Here is a 24,164-nt window from a genome sequence, read left to right on the forward strand (position 1 = left end):
CAACATAACCAGACAACAACTCAGATTTAACATGACCCATTTATTTTCCAGGTTACAATGACACAGTGACAAAATGCAAATGTCATTGACCTTTTATCCAAATATATAAAAATACATTTGAGCATAGAAAAATAAATTGGTGACAGCTCGTAGAGCTCACATGTAGCCCCATGCACTATTTCCACCTTGGACTGGACGTGGGTTGATGGTTTTAAGGATCTTGATTCGATTGGGATCCCAGACACAATCCTCCTCCAAACCGCTTTTCACCATTCCACAGTTGGGTGGCACCCAGGCGGTGTCGTAGCCGTAGTCATGCCAGGTCTTCTGCTTTGGGTGGTATTGATGGTTGATGGCGATCACTCTCCCCACGTTGACCTTAACCTTAATGACGACCTTGTCATACTCAGGGTGACCGATAGGATAGCGGCTAGCTTTCTGCAGGTCTCTGCTGAGGTAGACGCCGCGGCCGAGCATCCCGCCTGTAGACTGGCTAAAACCGTTGGTCAGGATAACTTGAGCATTGCTCTTGGTGGTGCCATGGTACATGATGTAGTTTCTATTATCACCTGGCGCAGAGATGCCCAGTGGAACCACCCCATAAGGCAGATCAAAGTCATCTTCAGCCCACTCGTACTGCATGTTGGTGACCGTATTCCTGTAGGAAAGAGGATCATTAGTGTAAAGACTTCAGAAGGATTCAAGAAAATTGACATCAGTGCAAAATAAAACAACACAGGAATAAATCCAGAAAATAAAGAAATGATTCAACACATTTTAAGCTCTGGGTGTGTTTAGCCTAGCTATAAATAATGATAATAATAACAATATTTATTTATATGGCACCTTTCAAAACACAGTTACAAAGTGCTTTACAATAAAAACTGAATACATTTAAAACACAAGGATAACGAAAGGTACTAAAAGCCAATGACTACACACATAAAAACCCAAAGGGTAAACCAACTAAAATGTCATAAAACATTAATAAAATCACAGAAAAGCAATTTAAAAAAAGTGAGTTTTCAAAAGTGATTTAAAAGACACGACAGAGTTTGCAGCCCTGATCTCCTCAGGCAGGTCATTCCATAGTCACTTTCACCTTTGTGTATGAATCTGGACCTTGGCACCGCAAGGAATGACGCATCTGAGGATCTCAGAGTGTGGGAGGGGATATAGGGCAACAATAGATCTGCTAAATAACTTGGGGCGAGGCCTCTCAGGGCTTTGTAAGTAATTAGTAATATTTTAAAATCAATTCTAAAAGCAACAGCTAGCCTATTATAAACGTTTGTTTGCCACAGAGTTTATTTTCTGCAATAATCCAAAAAACAATGGAAAAATCCCAGGGCGATGGTAAATTCCCGGCTGGCCTACACAAATACGTCATCCCTGCACCACTCTATAGTTCCAGTCGCATCTAAATGTACAAATGGTAGTAAGCATATGCTTAATCAGCTTTCGATTAAGAGGGGGTCCTTGGGAAAGGTTATCTTCTGTAAGGGGTCCCTGACCCCAAAAAGTTTGAGAACTCCTGTGCTAAACATATTAACATTGTCTTAGTGAGCATGTTAGCATTTAGCTCAAAGCACAGCTGTGTCTCCGTAACCTCACAGAGCTCAGCCTGACTGTAGACTCCTGTTATTCTAAGATATAGACAAAAATGCAGGTGTTGCTTTTATTGGGGCCAAAAGTCATGATAGTCGGGTGAAGAGGAGACTTCAAACCGTCTAGTCAAGTCAAGACCAATGTATTTATACAGACCAATATCACATACCAAGAGGCTTTATAAACTGTACAGCAACTGTCCATACATCCTCAACCCAGAGGAGGAAAAACTCCCCCACAAAACTTTTAAGTGTACGTCACACTTTGCTTAGCTTTTGACAAATTCTCAGTTTTGCTGCAGCTTTTCTCTGCGATCAAAAGGAGCATTCGTTTAAACACCAGGATACATCTGCTTTTATCCTTTAGGAAGTTCACAGCTGAGTCATCAACATATTCCACTGAAGATTTGAGAGCACACTTTCCATCAGACTAACATCATCTCCTTGTACATGCAGTATTGATAATATGTACTGTAAAAATGCACTTTTTAGGGTAAAAAACTAAGTGTGTGTTCACATACCTCTCTCTACGTTCCTCCAAGAGTGCAGGCGGTGAGTTCACTCTGCTTTATATATAGACCTTCAAGTTTCCTGAGGAAATCCCCCAAATGTGTTTTCAACTTTCAGTTTCGTTTCCCGTTTATTACTGTTTTATGACTTTTGTTTAGGTGTGGTCAACACAGCGGTGGCGTTTTCTGTCCCGCCAGCCGGCAGCACAGTGATCAGTGATTTTAGAGCCTGCAGATGTGAGCGTGGAAGTTATTGGTCCAGATTGGGCCAGATGCTCATGTACAGTGGCAGATTAGCTGCATAACAGTGGGCAATTAATCTACAGCAACATTTATATAATTCATCATAGAAAACCTAAGGAATCCATTGGTACCAATCATGTCATACTAGGAGGCTAAATAACACTCCAAACCTGCATTCAATATTGGCGAGGAAAAACTGTCATGGCCATTTTCAAAGGGGTGCCTTGACCTCTGACCTCAAGATCTGTGAATGAAAATGGGTTCTGTGGGTACCCACGAGTCTCCCCTTTACAGACATGCCCACTTTATGATAATCACATGCAGTTTGGGGCAAGTCATAGTCAAGTCAGCACACTGACACACTGACAGCTGTTGTTGCCTGTTGGGCTGCAGTTTGCCGTGTTATGATTTGAGAAGGAACATTTCATCCTTCAGTTTATCACAAACATTCAACATCAACACATCTGGAGATACCTGGTTTTCACTGGACAGGAAGTAACTAAAGCTATCAGATAAATGCAGTGGAGTAAAAAGTACATTATTCCTTTGAGATGTAGTGAAAGTAAAGTACAAATACCTAGGATTTGTACTTAAGTACAGTACCTGAGTAAATGTACTTAGTTTCTTTCCACATCTGGTTCCTAACCAGTGCAGCCAGTCACTCAGCAGCATTGGTCCAACTGATGGGAGACACAATGACATGAGATATAAGACTGATTCAATAAACAAAGCTTCCTTTACACACGCCTGCACACACACACACACACACACACACACACACACACACACACACACACACACACACAGATGCAGTACGCTCCAGCAGTTCTATGAATCTTGCTCTGCTTCATCACTGCTCCTTTCTAATACACTTTCCACCAGATTAGTCTGATTTCATGCATATTGCAGAGAAGTGCCAGAAATCTAATTGAATGAGCATCTAAAAATAGACATGATTTCTTCCCCTTTTCACTCTTTGCCCTCTCTCTCTCTCTTTTTTTTTACTCTCTCCTTCTTCTTCCAGACGTCTTGGATCTTTGTCCTCCAGCTTTTCTCTCTTTGTGTCCCTCTCTGTGAACTGTGGTCTTATGTGTAGTTTGTCCTCTTTCTCCATGGTGAAGAGCTCATGTGGATCCATCACATTCTCATCCCAACTCGTAATGAACACGTGGTTAATGTTGTGAATTAAAGCAGCAGTGAGTAGAAATGGAGCAAATATGATTATAAAAAGTTATTTTTATAAAACAGTCACTATATCCTGACAGTAGTGCATGAGACAGGTAATCTGAAGAAAAATGTGTCTCTGTGTGCTCCGGTGCTCCTAATGGCATCTGCAAGATTTCACAGACCGGAGGAAAACAACCAATCAGAGCCGAGTTGGAGCTTGCCGTCTCTGGGGAGCTGTCAATCACTCACAAACTCCAATCAAACGGTCAAACTAGGCAGTGTGATCAAATATGAATCAATATTCTGTTACTGTAATGCCTATTTCTCACCTCAAATTTTTTCAGAAACATCTTGTAGTGTACTGATTAGCTGTAAAATGAGAAAGTTTGTGACCTGGCAGCCATGTTGAGATCAAGTTGAGGAAATACCAAGCAACGCTCACCAGCCGGAGCACAGCCAATAGGAACGCACAATAGGAACTCTCTCTCTGAAATGACCTGTGATTGGCCAAAGTCATAGATTTTTTAACGCCTGAAAACAGAGCCATGATGAGGTGCAGAAGTCTAGTTTTCTCTCAGAACACTTGAATTACAATATGCTGAAAGGTTATTATGGATTTTTTCCCCAATGATACCAAAAATATACCGCCTACAGCCACTTTAACAGACATTTATTTAAATTTAGATTGACACTTTAAATTTACTGTAATGTGGGACAAAGAAATGTCACATTCAAGAAACTGTACAAATTATATGTTTGGCATCATCAGCTCTAATGCATGTCCTTATAAGGCTAATACGTATATATGTACATATCTGTTTTTGTCAGGAACGAGACAAATCTGATCTGACCTCCTTTCTGATTACATGACTAATGATGTGCTACATGCACTGAGACAGGGTGATGTAGGAGAGTAGGAGTAAATAATCAAATAAATAAATAATTAAAGACAACGGATCCATTAAGTGGTTGGATCCTCTCTTGTTTCTGTCCTTCAACAGGATTTAATTATAAATGCGATTAGTGGCAAACCCTATCTAGCTTGGAATAAAGGTTTAATAAGAATCACTCAAAACACTGCTCCTATAGTAATGTAGGGTTTTTAATGAATGGGCTCAAACACGCAAAATGTAAAGTCTCTGGTGAATAAAGGGGATTTTACAGTGAGCTCAAGAACCGTTAAAACCCTGAGAATTATGTTAAAAGCAATCACAAATCACAACTTTGCCTTATGGAGCTTTTAAATCTGTAAAGCATGATACCTTCTTTCATTAGACCCTCGTGTCAGAAAAGGAAAAAAGCTCTTTTAACATTTCTTTTTAACTATGAACATATATGAAGAATATGGATCGGAGGGAACGTCAGCCAACTTCCAGATTCCTCCAAAAACAACTAGCATGTGATCCAGCAGCCCATTCTCATTCCCAGGGCGTCAAATACCGACGCTTTGTCATGGCTGTCGGCGTAGAGACACACAGGGCTTTCCATTAAAGGTCCAGTGCATAGGATCTGTCGGTATCTTGCGGTGAGGTGAGGAGATTGTAACCAATTGAAGCCTCTCTCGTGTGCTAAGTGCTTTGGAGAGCTACAGTGGCCAGCGCAAAAATGTGAATGGCCCTCTCCAGAGCCAGTTGGAGTAGAACCAGTGTGTAGAGTGTATGAGAGAAGTGAGTGGTGAAGCAAGAGAGAGAAAGAGGCCCAAGCAGGAACAGTTAACACTGTTTGGTTTGTCCTTTCTGGGCTACTGTAGAAACGGCGGTGCAACATAGCGGACTCCATGAAGAGGACCCGCTCCCTATGTAGATAAAGGGCTCATTCTAAGCTAACAAAAACACAACAGTTCTAGCTATCAGGTGATTATACACTAAAGACAACATACTTCTTAATATTATATTTAATTTCTGCCAGTATATCCCCCTAATTGTTACATACTGGTCCTTTAACTACAATGTTAACCCATCTGCAGCGTCAATATTAAATGCTCAGGGAAAGTGCTGTGGTGATGTAGCTTAAAACTGCTTAAAAGACATGAAAATCTCACTTTTACATTATGGGATCTTTAAAGATTGCTGCTTCAATATCTTTGAACCTTTGGATCATTAAACTGGTAAAACAAGACATTTGATGACAATTGAGAAAATGTCTCTTTGTGCAACAGTGGAAAGTTACTGTCTATTCTGTCTAATGTGTGCTCTTTGTCTCATGTAGTGGAAAAGTACTGAGTGATAACTTTCACTGGGACACTGTGTGTTAAAACAACTCCTTATCTGTGTAAAACAACTGCTTTTCCCGCACTCCCCGTTGTAGCTTTCTATATAATCACATTGTAACTTCCTCCTTCAGCGCGCTCTTCTGCAGACTCTGTGTGACTCTGTATAACCAGGGCCTCTTCTTGCAAGAATAAAATACAACAAAGACATTTCCTCTGTTTTGAGATCTTTATTTCAACGTTCATTTGTACTTATCTAGGGAAATTGACAGAATTTCCATTACAGTAATTAACAATATCCAGTCCTCATCTTCATTCCTCCAGGACCTGCTTGTTGTGGGGCAGCAGTGTTAACCATGGACCCACGGCTCCACCTGGACATAACAACATGTATTACACACCTCAGTGTACATGATCATAGATATGTAGGCTTAATAGATGCTATACCATTCAGATAAAAAAACATACAGTAGGATACATGGTGTGAACATATGTTTCTAATGAGCTGACATTTAAAACAAAAGTAGTTTTTATAGTCCTGTTTGTATGCAAATACAAACTAACATACTGTATATGATAATAACTATATCAATAACAGCCACAACAGTCCAGTATGTTATCCACTGTTGTGGATCCAAACTCTTTGGACTACGCTCCAGCTCCAGTCTAACTAGCTTTGTTTGAGGGTGTGCCAAACTAGCCACGAGGCAGGTATTATGCAAATGTGTTACTTGGTGACATCACCACGTTACGGAAGAAAAGGCGGGACTTCAAGCAAGGCGTTTCATGTAGTTCAGGAGCAGTGTTTCTGTGGGCGGGAGGAACTTCCTTTGGTGTGGACTTTGGGCTTTGTAACTTTGCAGACCTTTTACATGCACATAAAACTATATAACACACTGAAGGAAAGGGAAACAGCACAAAAGCATAATAGGTCCTCTTTAACTACATCCAAAAGTCATGATAGTCCTTTGAAGTGGAGGCTTTGGTGACCTTTCCAGAGTAGTTTTACAATAATACTATTCCATGGCAGTATAACAATTACTGTTAGATAGTTCTGTTAAATAGATGTAATTAAGATGTTGTTCCCCATTATTTTTAATAATGTATGTCACACTTTAATAGCTTAGCTTCTGAGAAAATCTCAGTTTAGCTGCAGCTTCTCTCTGCGATTAAACACAGTTCAAAAGAAGCATTCCTTTAAGCCTCCGAACACCAGGATCCACAAGCTTTTATCAGTCAGGAAGTTCACAGCTGAGTCATCAACATATTCCACTGAAGGTTTAGGAGCACACTTTCCATCAGACTAACTTCATCTCCTCGTATGTAAGTATTGATGATATTTACTGTAAAAATGCACATTTTTTTTTTTACTAGTACTTACTACTAGTAGTAAATGTATTTAGTTACTTTCCACCACTGTATAAAAACGACACATTGTGGTTTTACTGGAGGTTATGTGCTGGACTATTTCTTAGCTGAAGGAAATGACTGCAAAATGTTGAACTATTCCTTGAATGATTAATCTCAATTACAGGATGCATAGAAGAGGCAGCCAGGAGTCACAAGACGGAGGGAGACAGCCTGTATCACCTCTTATATAAGGGTGGACGAGATTGCAATTGCTGCCACGGGTGCTTCTTTTGTTCCACTCTAGCTTGCTCTAATCTCTGAAAGACAGTAAAATTGTTTGGGATTGCTGCAGGTCTCAGAGGGTGGCAGCAAACGTTTATCTCAAAATGAGAATATACTCATCATCAAACTCTGCTATCAACATAACCAGACAACAACTCAGATTTAACATGACCCATTTATTTTCCAGGTTACAATGACACAGTGACAAAATGCAAATGTCATTGACCTTTTATCCAAATATATAAAAATACATTTGAGCATAGAAAAATAAATTGGTGACAGCTCGTAGAGCTCACATGGAGCCCCATGCACTATTTCCACCTTGGACTGGACGTGGGTTGATGGTTTTAAGGATCTTGATTCGATTGGGACCCCAGACACAGTGCTCCTCCAAACCGCTTTTCACCATTCCACAGTTGGGTGGCACCCAGGCGGTGTCGTAGCCGTAGTCATGCCAGGTCTTCTGATATGGGTGGTTTTGATGGTTGATAATGATCACTTTCCCGACGTTGACCCAAACCTTAATGACGACCTTGTCATGCTCAGGGTGACCGATAGGATAGCGGCTAGCTTTCTGCAGGTCTCTGCTGAGGTAGACGCCGCGGCCGAGCATCCCGCCTGGAGACTGAAGAAAACCGTTTTTCAGGATTAATGTAGCATTCTCCCTGGTGGTGCCATGGTACATGGCGTAGTTGTTATTATCACATGGCGCAGAGATGCCAAGTGGAACCACCCCATAGGGCAGCGCAAAGTCATCTTCAGCCCACTCGTACTGCATGTTGGTGACCGTATTCCTGTAGGAAAGAGGATCATTAGTGTAAAGACTTCAGAAGGATTCAAGAAACTTGACATCAATGCAAAATAAAACAACACAGGAATAAATCCAGAAAATAAAGAAATGATTCAACACATTTTAAGCTCTGGATGTGCTTAGCCTAGCTATAAATGATGATAATAATAATAATCTTTATTTATATGGCACCTTTCAAAACACAGTTACAAAGTGCTTTACAATAAAAACTGAATACATTTAAAACACAAGGATAACGAAAGGTACTAAAAGCCAATGACTAAACACATAAAAACCCAAAAGGTAAAACAACTAAAATGTCATAAAACATTAATAAAATCACAGAAAAGCAATTTTTTAAAAAGTGAGTTTTCAAAAGTGATTTAAAAGACGCGATGGAGTTTGCAGCCCTGATCTCCTCAGGCAGGTCATTCCATAGTCTAGGTGCCCTGACTGGAACGGATCTATCACCTTTGTGTATGAATCTGGACCTTGGCACAGCAAGGAATGACGCATCTGAGGATCTCAGAGTGTGGGAGGGGATATAGGGCAACAATAGATCTGCTAAATAACTTGGGGCGAGGCCTCTCAGGGCTTTGTAAGTAATTAGTAATATTTTAAAATCAATTCTAAAAGCAACAGCTACTCAATTATAAACATTTGTTTGCCACAGAGTTTATTTTCTGCAATAATCCAAAAAACAATGGAAAAATCCCAGGGCGATGGTAAATTCCCGGCTGGCCTACACAAATACGTCATCCCTGCACCACTCTATAGTTCCAGTCGCATCTAAATGTACAAATGGTAGTAAGCATATGCTTAATCAGCTTTCGATTAAGAGGGGGTCCTTGGGAAAGGTTATCTTCTGTAAGGGGTCCCTGACCCCAAAAAGTTTGAGAACTCCTGTGCTAAACATATTAACATTGTCTTAGTGAGCATGTTAGCATTTAGCTCAAAGCACAGCTGTGTCTCCGTAACCTCACAGAGCTCAGCCTGACTGTAGACTCCTGTTATTCTAAGATATAGACAAAAATGCAGGTGTTGCTTTTATTGGGGCCAAAAGTCATGATAGTCGGGTGAAGAGGAGACTTCAAACTGTCTAGTCAAGTCAAGACCATTGTATTTATACAGACCAATATCACATACCAAGAGGCTTTATAAACTGTACAGCAACTGTCCATACATCCTCAACCCAGAGGAGGAAAAACTCCCCCACAAAACTTTTAAGTGTACGTCACACTTTGCTTAGCTTTTGACAAATTCTCAGTTTTGCTGCAGCTTTTCTCTGCGATCAAAAGGAGCATTCGTTTAAACACCAGGATACATCTGCTTTTATCCTTTAGGAAGTTCACAGCTGAGTCATCAACATATTCCACTGAAGATTTGAGAGCACACTTTCCATCAGACTAACATCATCTCCTTGTACATGCAGTATTGATAATATTTACTGTAAAAATGCACTTTTTACAGTTCACATACCTCTCTCTACGTTCCTCCAAGAGTGCAGGCGGTGAGTTCACTCTGCTTTATATATAGACCTTCAAGTTTCCTGAGGAAATCCCCCAAATGTGTTTTCAACTTCAGTTTCGTTTCCCGTTTATTACTGTTTTATGACTTTTGTTTAGGTGTGGTCAACACAGCGGTGGCGTTTTCTGTCCCGCCAGCCGGCAGCACAGTGATCAGTGATTTTAGAGCCTGCAGATGTGAGCGTGGAAGTTATTGGTGTTTCCAGGTCTCCTGCAAGAAAGAACAATTATAATTTTGGCCAGATGCTCATGTACAGTGGCAGATTAGCTGCATAACAGTGGGCAATTAATCTACAGCAACATTTATATAATTCATCATAGAAAACCTAAGGAATCCATTGGTACCAATCATGTCATACTAGGAGGCTAAATAACACTCCAAACCTGCATTCAATATTGGCGAGGAAAAACTGTCATGGCCATTTTCAAAGGGGTGCCTTGACCTCTGACCTCAAGATCTGTGAATGAAAATGGGTTTTATGGGTACCCACGAGTCTCCCCTTTACAGACATGCCCACTTTATGATAATCACATACAGTTTGGGGCAAGTCATAGTCAAGTCAGCACACTGACACACTGACAGCTGTTGTTGCCTGTTGGGCTGCAGTTTGCCGTGTTATGATTTGAGAAGGAACATTTCATCCTTCAGTTTATCACAAACATTCAACATCAACACATCTGGAGATACCTGGTTTTCACTGGACAGGAAGTAACTAAAGCTATCAGATAAATGCAGTGGAGTAAAAAGTACATTATTCCTTTGAGATGTAGTGAAAGTAAAGTACAAATACCTAGGATTTGTACTTAAGTACAGTACCTGAGTAAATGTACTTAGTTTCTTTCCACATCTGGTTCCTAACCAGTGCAGCCAGTCACTCAGCAGCATTGGTCCAACTGATGGGAGACACAATGACATGAGATATAAGACTGATTCAATAAACAAAGCTTCCTTTACACACGCCTGCACACACACACACACACACACACACACACACACACACACACACACACACACACAGATGCAGTACGCTCCAGCAGTTCTATGAATCTTGCTCTGCTTCATCACTGCTCCTTTCTAATACACTTTCCACCAGATTAGTCTGATTTCATGCATATTGCAGAGAAGTGCCAGAAATCTAATTGAATGAGCATCTAAAAATAGACATGATTTCTTCCCCTTTTCACTCTTTGCCCTCTCTCTCTCTCTTTTTTTTTACTCTCTCCTTCTTCTTCCAGACGTCTTGGATCTTTGTCCTCCAGCTTTTCTCTCTTTGTGTCCCTCTCTGTGAACTGTGGTCTTATGTGTAGTTTGTCCTCTTTCTGGTCTCCATGGTGAAGAGCTCATGTGGATCCATCACATTCTCATCCCAACTCGTCACATACTGACGCTTTGTCGGATCCCTCGGCATTACTTTTCGGTCAAACTTAACACGTGGTTTATGTTGTGAATTAAAGCAGCAGTGGGTAGAAATGAAGCAAATATGATTAAAAAAAATTATTTTTATAAAACAGTCACTATATCCTGACAGTAGTGCATGAGACAGGTAATCTGAAGAAAAATGTGTCTCTGTGTGCTCCGGTGCTCCTAATGGCATCTGCAAGATTTCACAGACCGGAGGAAAACAACCAATCAGAACCGAGCTGGAGCTTGCCGTCTCTGAGCAGCTGTCAATCACTCACAAACTCCGATCAAACGGTCAAACTAGGCAGCGCTGATCAAATATTAATCAATATTCTGTTACTGTAATGCCTATTTCTCACCTCAAATTTTTTCAGAAACATCTTGTAGTGTACTGATTAGCTGTAAAATGAGAAAGTTTGTGACCTGGCAGCCTTGTTGAGATCAAGTTGAGGAAATACCAAGCAACGCTCACCAGCCGGAGCACAGCCAATAGGAACGCACAATAGGAACTCTCTCTCTGAAATGACCTGTGATTGGCCAAAGTCATAGATTTTTTAACGCCTGAAAACAGAGCCATGATGAGGTGCAGAACACTAGAATTACAATATGCTGAAAGGTTATTATGAATTTTTTCCCCAATGATACCAAAAATATACTGCCTACAGCCACTTTAACAGACATTTATTTAAATTTAGATTGACACTTTAAATTTACTGTAATGTGGGACAAAGAAATGTCACATTCAAGAAACTGTACAAATTATATGTTTGGCATCATCAGCTCTAAAACTCATGCATGTCCTTATAAGGCTAATACGTATATATGTACATATCTGTTTTTGTCAGGAACGAGACAAATCTGATCTGACCTCCTTTCTGATTACATGACTAATGATGTGCTACAGTACATGCACTGAGACAGGGTGATGTAGGAGAGTAGGAGTAAATAATCAAATAAATAAATAATTAAAGACAACGGATCCATTAAGTGGTTGGATCCTCTCTTGTTTCTGTCCTTCAACAGGATTTAATTATAAATGTGATTAGTGGCAAACCCTATCTAGCTTGGAATAAAGGTTTAATAAGAATCACTCAAAACACTGCTTCTATAGTAATGTAAGATTTTTAATGAATGGGCTCAAACATGCAAAATGTAAAGTCTCTGGTGAATAAAGGGGATTTTACAGTGAGCTCAAGAACCTTTAAAACCCTGAGAATTATGTTAAAAGCAATCACAAATCACAACTTTGCCTTAAGGAGCTTTTAAATCTGTAAAGCATGATACCTTCTTTCATTAGACCCTCGTGTCAGAAAAGGAAAAAAGCTCTTTTAACATTTTTTTGAACAATAAACAAATATGAAGAATATGGATCGGAGGAAACGTCGAGCAACTTCCAGATTCCTCCAAAAACAACTAGCATGTGATCCAGCAGCCCGTTCTCATTCCCAGGGCGTCAAATACTGACGCTTTGTCACAGCTGTCGGCATGGAGACACACAGGGCTTTCCATTAAAGGTCCAGTGTGCCGACGCAAAACGTGAATGGCCCTCTCTAGAGCCAGTGTGTAGAGTGTACGAGAGAAGTGAGTGGTGAAGCAAGAGAGAGAGAGAGAGCGCGGCGGTGACGGGAGTGAGTAACGTTATTGACTCCGGCCCAAGCAGGAAAAGTTAACAGAGTGTGGTTTGTCCGTTCTGGGCTACTAACGGACTCCATGAAGAGGACCCGCTCCCTATGTAGATAAAGGGCTCATTCTAAGGTAACGAAAACACAACAGTTCTAATTATCAGGTGATTATACACTAAAGACAACATACTTCTTAATATTATATTTAATTTCTTCCAGTATATCCCCCTAATTGTTACACACTGGTCCTTTAACTACAATGTTAACCCATCTGCGTCAATATTAAACGCTCAGGGAAAGTGCTGTGGTGACGTAGCTTAAAACTGCTTAAAAGACATGAAAATCTCACTTTTACATTATGGGACCTTTAAGGATTGCTACTTTAATATCTTTGAGCTTTGGATCATTAACTGGTAAAACAAGACATTTGATGACAATTGAGAAATTAATCATGAGATTTATTGATTATTAAAAATGATCATCACTTTCAAATTTAATGTATTTCACATATATCCAACATGATCACATGGGTGATACTGGCTATATTGTCCTATTGTTCATGTTTAACAGTACAACAACATACTGGTATGTGTCCAGACTAACATATGACGCTCTGCTGTGTGTTGTCAAAGGTAAATCTGTGTCACCATACACAGATGGACAGCCTTTGAACCGTTGAAAGGTTCATAATCTGCTGCCACAAAGAAAGAAATCACCAGTCATAAAAGAAACTGGAAGATGAGCATCAAAATGTTTGCAGATCGGAGATGAGAGGGACTAACTCAATATTTAGAGCCGAGTTGACCCGTCGAGGATCACTGATGCTTTTCTGGACTGGAAAATTCTGTATCCAAGTTCAACAGTATTCTCCCATCATGCAACTCTTGTGAGGACATTCATTAAGTTTGAATCATTTAATTTTTCTTCTTTTGGGTACAAAACTACTTCACATGTAAATAAAACATTTGGTGTCTAAATTCTGTTTTTTGTTTTTTTTATCTCTGTTAGAATAGTTATTGTTGAAGGAAAGAAAAGGAACATCAATATAACAGCAGATTCATAACTTTTAAATGTGTGTGTGAGTGGTAATTAATAATGCATGTATGTAAAATCATTTAACATTCATACCTGTGGGTAATGTAATGTGTCTTTGTGCAACAGTGGAAAGTTACTGTCTATTCTGTCTAATGTGTGCTCTTTGTCTCATGTAGTGGAAAAGTACTGAGTGATAACTTTCACTGGGACACTGTGTGTTAAAACAACTCCTTATCTGTGTAAATCAACTCCTTTTCCCACACTCCCTGTTGTAGCCTTCTATATAATCACATTGTAACTTCCTCCTTCAGCGCGCTCTTCTGCCGACTCTGTGTGACTCTGTATAACCAGGGCCTCACTTGCAAGAATAAAATACAACAAAGACATTTCCTCTGTTTTGAGATCTTTATTTCAACGTTCATTAGGACTCATCTAGGGAAATTGACAGAATTTCCATTACAGTAATTAACAATATCCAGTCCTCATCTTCATTCATCCAGGACCTGCTTGTTGTGGGGCAGCAGTGTTAACCATGGACCCACGGCTCCACCTGGACATAACAACATGTATTACACACCTCAGTGTACATGATCATAGATATGTAGGCTTAATAGATGCTATACCATTCAGATAAAAAAACACACAGTAGGATACATGGTGTGAACATATGTTTCTAATGAGCTGACATTTAAAACAAAAGTAGTTTTTATAGTCCTGTTTGTATGCAAATACAAACTAACATACTGTATATGATAATAACTATATCAATAACAGCCACAACAGTCCAGTATGTTATCCACTGTTGTGGATCCAAACTCTTTGGACTACGCTCCAGCTCCAGTCTAACTAGCTTTGTTTGAGGGTGTGCCAAACTAGCCACGAGGCACGTATTATGCAAATGTGTTACTTGGTGACATCACCACGTTACGGAAGAAAAGGCGGGACTTCAAGCAAGGCGTTTCATGTAGTTCAGGAGCAGTGTTTCTGTGGGCGGGAGGAACTTCCTTTGGTGTGGACTTTGGGCTTTGTAACTTTGCAGACCTTTTACATGCACATAAAACTATATAACACACTGAAGGAAAGGGAAACAGCACAAAAGCATAATAGGTCCTCTTTAACTACATCCAAAAGTCATGATAGTCCTTTGAAGTGGAGGCTTTGGTGACCTTTCCAGAGTAGTTTTACAATAATACTATTCCATGGCAGTATAACAATTACTGTTAGATAGTTCTGTTAAATAGATGTAATTAAGATGTTGTTCCCCATTATTTTTAATAATGTATGTCACACTTTAATAGCTTAGCTTCTGAGAAAATCTCAGTTTAGCTGCAGCTTCTCTCTGCGATTAAACACAGTTCAAAAGGAACATTCCTTTAAGCCTCCGAACACCAGGATCCACGAGCTTTTATCAGTCAGGAAGTTCACAGCTGAGTCATCAACATATTCCACTGAAGGTTTAGGAGCACACTTTCCATCAGACTAACTTCATCTCCTCGTATGTAAGTATTGATGATATTTACTGTAAAAATGCACGTTTTTTTTTTACTAGTACTTACTACTAGTAGTAAATGTATTTAGTTACTTTCCACCACTGTATAAAAACGACACATTGTGGTTTTACTGGAGGTTATGTGCTGGACTATTTCTTAGCTGAAGGAAATGACTGCAAAATGTTAAACTATTCCTTGAATGATTAATCTCAATTACAGGATGCATAGAAGAGGCAGCCAGGAGTCACAAGACGGAGGGAGACAGCCTGTATCACCTCTTATATAAGGGTGGACGAGATTGCAATTGCTGCCACGGGTGCTTCTTTTGTTCCACTCTAGCTTGCTATAATCTCTGAAAGACAGTAAAGTTGTTTGGGATCGCTGCAGGTCTCAGAGGGTGGCAGCAAACGTTTATCTCAAAATGAGAATATACTCATCATCAAACTCTGCTATCAACATAACCAGACAACAACTCAGATTTAACATGACCCATTTATTTTCTAGGTTACAATGACACAGTGACAAAATGCAAATGTCATTGACCTTTTATCCAAATATATAAAAATACATTTGAGCATAGAAAAATAAATTGGTGACAGCTCGTAGAGCTCACATGTAGCACCATGCACAATATCCACCTTGGACTGGACGTGGGTTGATGGTGTTAAGGATCTGGATCCGATTGGGATCCCAGACACAATCCTCCTCCAAACCACTTTTCACCATTCCACAGTTGGGTGGCACCCAGGCGGTGTCGTAGCCGTAGTAATGCCAGGTCTCCCGATATGGGTGTTTTTGATGGTTGATAGCGATCACTTTCCCGACGTTGACCCCAACCGTAATGACGACCTTGTCATACTCAGGGTGATGGAGAGGATAACGGCTAGCTTTCTGCAGGTCTCTGCTGAGGTAGACGCCGCGGCCGAGCATCCCGCCTGGAGACTGAAGAAAACCGTTTTTCAAGATTAATGTAGCATTCTCCCTGGTGGTGCCATGGTACATGACGTAGTTTCTATCATCACATGGCGCATAGACGCCCAGTGGAAACACCCCATAGGGCAGAACAAAGTCATCTTCAGCCCACACGTACTGCATTTTGGTCTCAGTATCACTGTAGGAAAGAGGATCATTAGTGTAAAGACTTCAGAAGGATTCAAGAAACTTACCATCAATGCAAAATAAAACAACACAGGAAAAAGTCCAGAACATAAAGAAATGATTCAACACATTTTAAGCTCTGGGTGTGTTTAGCGTAGCTTAGCACAAAGACTGGGGTTCTGTTCTAAACCACACACTAACATACTGCGCAGCATACTACATATGGACGACATGACAGCTCCCCAAAAATGAAGCCAAAACATCTGGATCGCCCCCTGGTGGCTGGCTGCAGTATCGACATAAGTCCTCCATGTTAGCGGATGGGACATGGGCCAAACTAAAATGTCAAATTACACATCAAATAAAATGTTCCCAAAGATCATTTCTGTCATTTTAAGTAGTTCTTATCACAATGATGTATGTTCAAGTGTTCATTGTCCTGATCAGGGTGGATTTAATAAGTTATTTGATGCTATAAAAAGGGGGTGAGACGTCATGATCGGCAGCTGTGATTCTCTCACGCTGACAAGCTGCGGCCGTGCTCGGATCGATATTGGCTCGGGCGGGTGACCTTGATACCGTGGCTCCACCACCTGATCACTATACTGCGCAGACTCTGGCTCCAAATGACATCAAAATCTCAAGATGACAGCTCCCTCCAGCTCTGTACAGCTGGAGGAAGTGGAGACGTGTCGTCCATCTTTATATACAGTCTATGGTTAGCATCAAGCACTGCTTCTCCTCTAGTGCCACCATAAGGTTGACTTTGGTGATCCCTTTGTTCTAGTGCCACCAGCAGCTCTAAAGGTTCACTTTAGTGATGTCAACAACTATTGGATGGATTACCATTACATTAATAAACACATGGATCGCCTCAGGATGAATTAATAACTAAAAAAACGCAATACTAATGACATCCCCATCAGCTTCAGCTGCTAACATGTCAAGTCATGTAACAAGCTATAACATTGTCATAGTGAGCTTGTTAACATTTAGCTCAAAGCACAGCTGTGTCTCAGCAACCTCACAGAGCTCAGCCCGGCTGTAGACTCCTGTTACTAAGATAAGATAGTTTACTGGGTCCAAAATCATGATAGTCAGGTGGAGACTTTAAACCGTCTAGTCAAGTCAATTTTATTTATACAGCACAATATCACAAATCTAAGACTTTCAATGTTAACGAGATAAATAACGCAAATAGTCAAAATCAATGGCGTTTTAATGCCACTGATTTCTTTAACGCATTAACGTAACTTGCCATTTTTAAGGTTGTAGTGGGCTCAGTTTTAAAGCTAGAGTGAAGATATTGGTATAGAGGCTAAATAACGCTCCAAACTTACGCTACATTTTGGCGAGGTGTCCCTTGACCTCTGACCTCAAGATATGTGAATGAAAATGGGTTCTATGGGTACCCACGAGTCTCCCCTTTACAGACATGCCCACTTTATGATAATCACATGCAGTTTTGGGCAAGTCGTAGTTAAGTCAGCACACTGACACACTGGCAGCTGTTGTTGTCTGTTGGGCTGCAGTTTGCCATGTTTTGATTTGAGCATATTTTTTATGCTAAATGCAGTACCTGTGAGGGTCTCTGGACAATATTTGTCATTGTTTTGTGTTGTTAATTGATTTCCAGTAATAAATATATCCATACATTTGCATAAATCAGCATATTTGTCCTCTCCATGTTGATAAGAGTATTAAATACTTGACAAATCTCCCTTTAAGGTACATTTTGAACAGATTAAGAAAAGTGCGATTAATCACGATTAACGATGGACAATCATGCGATTAAATATTTTAATCGATTGACAGCCCTACACAAATTTGCCTCAAGGGACTTTACAATCTGTACCGCATACGACACCCTCTGTCTTTTGACCCTCGATTCAGATCAGGAAAAACTCTCAAAAACACCTTTAACTTCCAGAGGGTTTTACTCATGGTTTTAGTATAATACTATCACATGCCAAAGATTACTTTTAATTCTGCTGTGTGTTTCCCATTATTTATAATAGTGTTGGGCACACTTTAACTTAATAGCTTATGTTCTGATAAAATGACAGCTGTTGCAGCTTCTCACTGGGATTAAACACAGTTCACATTAAAAGGAGCATTCGTTTAGGCCTCTTCCAGAACACTATGTAACTTCATCTCCTCATATTGATGATATTTACTGTAAAGATGCATGAAAAAACAAAGTGTGTGTTCACTCACCTCTCCTTACGTTCTTCCAAGAATGCAGGATGTGAGTTCACTCTGCTTTATATAAGGACAGCTAGGTTTGGGAGAAAAGGTGTGTTCACCTTTCAGTTTCGTTTCTCCTCTTGCATCGTTTGATGACTTTTTTTTACAGTAATATGTGGGTGTGGTCAACACAGCTGTGGTGTTGGGTTTCTGTCATGCCAGCCAGCAGCGCACTGATGATCAGGGACTTTAGAGCCTAATCTGCAGATGTGAGCCTGAAGTTATGTGAGTTTCCAGTTTCTCTATTCGGTCACAGATGAATGTTTTTACTGCTGCAGAAAAAGAAGACAAATAAAGATTTTGCCCAGAAGCTCATGTACAGGAGCAGATGTAGCTACATAACAGTGGAAACAATTAATCAAAGATGGTACTATCAAGATAAGACAGGTTTGATAACTGGGAACGCCCTTCAGAGCCACATTCATACCATATGTGTCATACCATTATGGGTTTCATTGTTCTTGTGCTCTTCATTTCAGTAAGCTTGTAACTTATTGCATAGTTGAACCTGGTGTATTTCCCACAAATGTGGCCACTGCGACTCTCTGGGTCATGCTTACATTACACTCACCACCTCCGTTGTGGAGATTGGAGATAGTGAAAAATGAGGACAAAAAAACACGGCTGTTAATCGGCTGTGACTCACCCTGAAACAAACACAAAGAATGAGCATGAAATGAACAAGTTATTTTGCTCTAAACAAAGTCACGTTCTAATTTAGTTTCTTCAGCCTGACGTGTCGCCATTCAGCACATGTTCCAAACAGCTCATTTTTAGGCTCAGATAATTTTACTGAAATGAAAATGAAATACAACACCTGATCTTAAATAAACTGCCTCACTATGACTAGACTTGGGACAGATTTTCCAGCTTGATCTCTTGTGCTGTATTGGCATCAGTTCCTGCATGTTTTGTGAGTAACACATCAACGTGGCATGCCGATGCTTATAGCAGACACCAAATGATCACTTTAGTAGCGCGCAGCACCCAACAGGCCAGACCTGATTGGCAGCACCCGTAGCTCAAAACAAGAGTCAATACCAACAGGACAATATACTGTTTAGCATTTGCAGAGAATTTTGCCAAGGCAAGCATCAGCATGCCACGTTGGTCTAATCTGGATAAGGCCCGCGCGATAAGGCAAGTTGAAGCTGGTGTTCCACAAAACCAAGTTGCATCCTGGTTAAGGAATGGAACGCCATCCCACAGCAACGTGTGACCAGGTTGGTGACCAGCATGAGAAGGAGGTGCCAGGCTGTTGTGGCTGCGTATGGATCTTCCACCGCTACTGAGGCTCCTGATGGTGTATTAAATGAATAGTGTAAAATTGCCAATGTCTTGTTTGTTCCTTGTTACTGATAGAGAGTTCATCATGGTTGTTTTAACCATTTTAGGTTAAAACAAAATGTGTTTTCACATACCTCTCTCTATGTTCCTCCAACATGGCAGGTTACGAGTTCACTCTGCTTTATATAAAGACCTTCAAGTTTCCGGAGGAAGTCCCATAAATGGGCGTTCATCTTTAGCTTTCGTTTCTCTTTTTTTGTTTAATGGCTTTGTTTACAGTCAGACATGATTACATATTTGGGGGTGGTTATCACATGTGGTGTTTTCAGTCCTGCCAGCAGCAGCAGCAGCACAGTTATCAGTGATTTTAGGAGTTGAAGTAAAAAGTGTCATTAAATGAAAATACTAAAGTTCAGTAAAAGTGCCTCAAATGTCCTTAAGTACAGTACTTACTACTAGTAGTAAATGTATTTAGTTACTTTCCACCACTGTGTAAAAACAACACATTGTGGTTTTACTGGAGGTTATGTGCTGGACTATTTCTTAGCTGAAGGAAATGACTGCAAAATGTTGAACTATTCCTTGAATGATTAATATCAATTACAGGATGCATAGAAGAGGCAGTCAGGAGTCTTTCAACATAACCAGACCACAGCTTAGAATTAACACGACCCATTTATTTTCCAGTTTGCAATGACACAGTGACAAAATACAAACGTCATTTACTTTTTATCCAAATATATAAAAATACATTTGAGCATAGAAAAATAAATTGGTAAGAGCTCGTAGAGCTCACTTGTAGCCGCGTGCACCATATCCACTGGAGGGTTTGACTGGACGTGGGTTGATGATGTTAAGGATATTGATTCGTTCGGGATCCCAGACACAATCCTCCTCCAAACCGCTCTTCACCATTCCACAGTTGGGTGGCACCCAGGCAGTGTCGTAGCCGTAGTCATGCCAGGTCTCCCGATATGGGTGGTATTGATGGTTGATGGCGATCACTTTCCCCACGTTGACCTTAACCTTAATGACGACCTTGTCAGACTCAGGGTGACCGATAGGATAGCGGCTAGCTTTCTTCAGGTCTCTGCTGAGGTAGACGCCGCGGCCGAGCATCCCGCCTGGAGACTGGCGAAAACCCTTGGCCAGGATTAAGTTAGCACTCTCCTTGGTGGTGCCATGGTACATGACGTACTTTCTATTATCACTTGGCGCCGAGAGGCCCAGTGGAACCACCCCATCGGGCACATCAAAGTCATCTTCAGCCCACTCGTACTGCATGTTGGTGCCCGTATCACTGTAGGAAAGAGGATCATTAGTGTAAAGACTTCAGAAGGATTCAAGGAACTTACCATCAATGCAAAATAAAACAACACAGGAAAAAGTCCAGAACATAAAGAAATGATTCAACACATTTTAAGCTCTGGGCGTGTTTAGCCTAGCTTAGCACAAAGACTGGGGTTCTGTTCTAAACCACATACTAACATACTGCGCAGCATACTACATATGGACGACATGTCAGCTCCCCAAAAATGAAGCCAAAACATCTGGATCGCCCCCTGGTGGCTGGCTGCAGTATACGTCATAAGTCCTCCATGTTAGCAGATGGGACATGGGCCAAACTAATAAGTCAAATTACACATCAAATAAAATGTTCCCAAAGATGGTTTCTGTCATTTTAAGTATTTCTTATCACAAAGATGTATGTTCAAGTGTTCATTGTCCTGATCAGGGTGGATTTAATAAGTTATTTGATGCTATAAAAAGGTGGTGAGACGTCATGATCGGCAGCTGTGATTCTCTCACGCTGACAAGCTGCGGCCGTGCTCGGCTCGATATTGGCTCGGGTGGGTGACCTTGATACCGTGGCTCCACCACCTGATCACTATACTGCGCAGACTCTGGCTCCAAATGACATCAACATCTCAAGATGACAGCTCTCTACAGCTCTGTACAGCTGGAGGAAGTGGAGATGCGTAGTCCATCTTTATATACAGTCTATGGTTAGCATCAAGCACAGCTTCTCCTCTAGCTCCACCATAAGGTTGACTTTGGTGATCCCTGACATTTGTTCTAGTGCCACCAGCAGCTCTAAAGGTTCACTTTGGTGATGTCAGCAACTATTGGATGGATTACCATTACATTAATAAACACATGGATCCCCTTAGGATGAATTAATAACTAAAAAAACGCAATACTAATGACATCCCCATCAGCTTCAGCTGCTAACATGCTAAACTACCATGGTATAGAGTAAAGTAGTAAACATTAGAGCTTATACCTGCTAAACATCAGTAAGTTATAACATTGTCATAGTGAGCTTGTTAACATTTAGCTCAAAGCACAGCTGTGTCTCAGCAACCTCACAGAGCTCAGCCCGGCTGTAGACTCCTGTTACTAAGATAAGATAGTTTACTGGGTCCAAAATCATGATAGTCAGGTGGAGACTTTAAACCGTCTAGTCAAGTCAATTTTATTTATACAGCACAATATCACAAATCTAAGACTTTCAATGTTAACGAGATAAATAACGCAAATAGTCAAAATCAGTGGCGTTTTAATGCCACTGATTTCTTTAACGCATTAACGCAACTTGCCATTTTTAAGGTTGTAGTGGGCTGAGTTTTAAAGCTAGAGTGAAGATACTGGTATCATATAACACTAGAAAACCTAAAGAATCCATTGGTACCAACCATGTCGTACTAGCTTGTCGTGAAGGGGGCTAAATAACGCTCCAAACTTAGGCTAAATTTTGACGAGGAAAAACTGGCATGGCCATTTTCATAGGGGTCCCTTGACCTCTGACCTCAAGATATGTGAATGAAAATGGGTTCTATGGGTACCCACAAGTCTCCTCTTTACAGACATGCACACTTTATGATAATCACATGCAGTTTTGGGGCAAGTCATAGTCAAGTCAGCACACTGACACACTGACAGCTGTTGTTGCCTGTTGGGCTGCAGTTTGCCATGTTATGATTTGAGCATATTTTTTATGCTAAATGCAGTACCTGTGAGGGTTTCTGAACAATATTTGTTATTGTTTTGTGTAGTTAATTGATTTCCAATAATAAATATACGTATAGGCCTACATAAATTTGCATAAAGCAGCATATTTGTCCTCTCCATGTTGATAAGAGTATTAAATACTTGACAAATCTCCCTTTAAGGTACATTTTGAACAGATTAAAAAATGTGCGATTAATTTGCGATTAATTTGCAATTAATCACGATTAACGATGGACAATCATGCAATTAAATATTTTAATCGATTGACAGCCCTACACAAATTTGCCTCAAGGGACTTTGCAATCTGTACCGCATACGACACCCTCTGTCTTTTGACCCTCGATTCAGATCAGGAAAAACTCTCAAAAACACCTTTAACTTCCAGAGGGTTTTACTCATGGTTTCAGTATAATACTATAACAAAGATTACTTTTAATTCTGCTGTGTGTTTCCCATTATTTATAATAGTGTAGGGCACACTTTAACTTAATAGTTTATCTTCTGATAAAATGACAGCTGTTGCAGCTTCTCACTGGGATTAAACACAGTTCACATTAAAAGGAGCATTCGTTTAGGCCTCTTCCATCACACTATGTAACTTCATCTCCTCATATTGATGATATTTACTGTAAAGATGCATGAAAAAACAAAGTGTGTGTTCACTCACCTCTCCTTACGTTCTTCCAAGAATGCAGGATGTGAGTTCACTCTGCTTTATATAAGGACAGCTAGGTTTGGGAGAAAACGTGCGTTCATCTTTCAGTTTCGTTTCTCCTCTTGCATCGTTTGATGACTTTCTTTTACAGTAATATGTGGGTGTGGTCAACACAGCCGTGGTGTTGGGTTTCTGTCATGCCAGCCAGCAGCGCACTGATGATCAGGGACTTTAGAGCCTTATCTGCAGATGTGAGCGCGGAAGTTATGGGAGTTTCCAGTTTCTCTATTCGGTCACAGATGAATGTTTTTACTGCTGCAGAAAAAGAAGACAAATAAAGATTTTGCCCAGAAGCTCATGTACAGGAGCAGATGTAGCTACATAACAGTGGAAACAATTAATCAAAGATGGTACTATCAAGATAAGACAGGTTTGGTAACTGGGAACGCCCTTCAGAGCCACATTCATACCATATGTGTCATACCATTATGGTTTTCATTGTTCTTGTGCTTTTCATTTCCATGAAAACGAAACAGCTTGTCGTCGTTTGCATAGTTGAACCTGGTGTTTTTCCCACAAATGTGGCCACTGGGACTCTCTGGGTCATGCTTACATTACACTCACCACATCCGT

General features: G+C 40.5%; 1 protein-coding gene across 1 annotated transcript; it reads right to left on the minus strand.

Annotated features, from left to right (window-relative positions):
• Window positions 1-25: 25 nt before the first annotated feature.
• gig2e (grass carp reovirus (GCRV)-induced gene 2e) lies at window positions 26-23,646 on the minus strand. The gene is made up of 5 exons (XM_037791557.1): window positions 23,544-23,646; window positions 20,658-21,164; window positions 15,846-16,343; window positions 7,664-8,161; window positions 26-658 (listed from the first exon to the last, which is right to left on the minus strand). Exons 2-5 carry the CDS (start codon window positions 21,146-21,148, stop codon window positions 157-159), a joined length of 1,989 nt encoding a protein of 662 aa, XP_037647485.1. The 5' UTR covers window positions 21,149-21,164; window positions 23,544-23,646; the 3' UTR covers window positions 26-156.
• Between the last annotated feature and the right edge of the window lie 518 nt (window positions 23,647-24,164).

Source organism: Sebastes umbrosus, chromosome 14, assembly GCF_015220745.1.
Source record: "Sebastes umbrosus isolate fSebUmb1 chromosome 14, fSebUmb1.pri, whole genome shotgun sequence".
NCBI lineage: Eukaryota > Metazoa > Chordata > Actinopteri > Perciformes > Sebastidae > Sebastes > Sebastes umbrosus.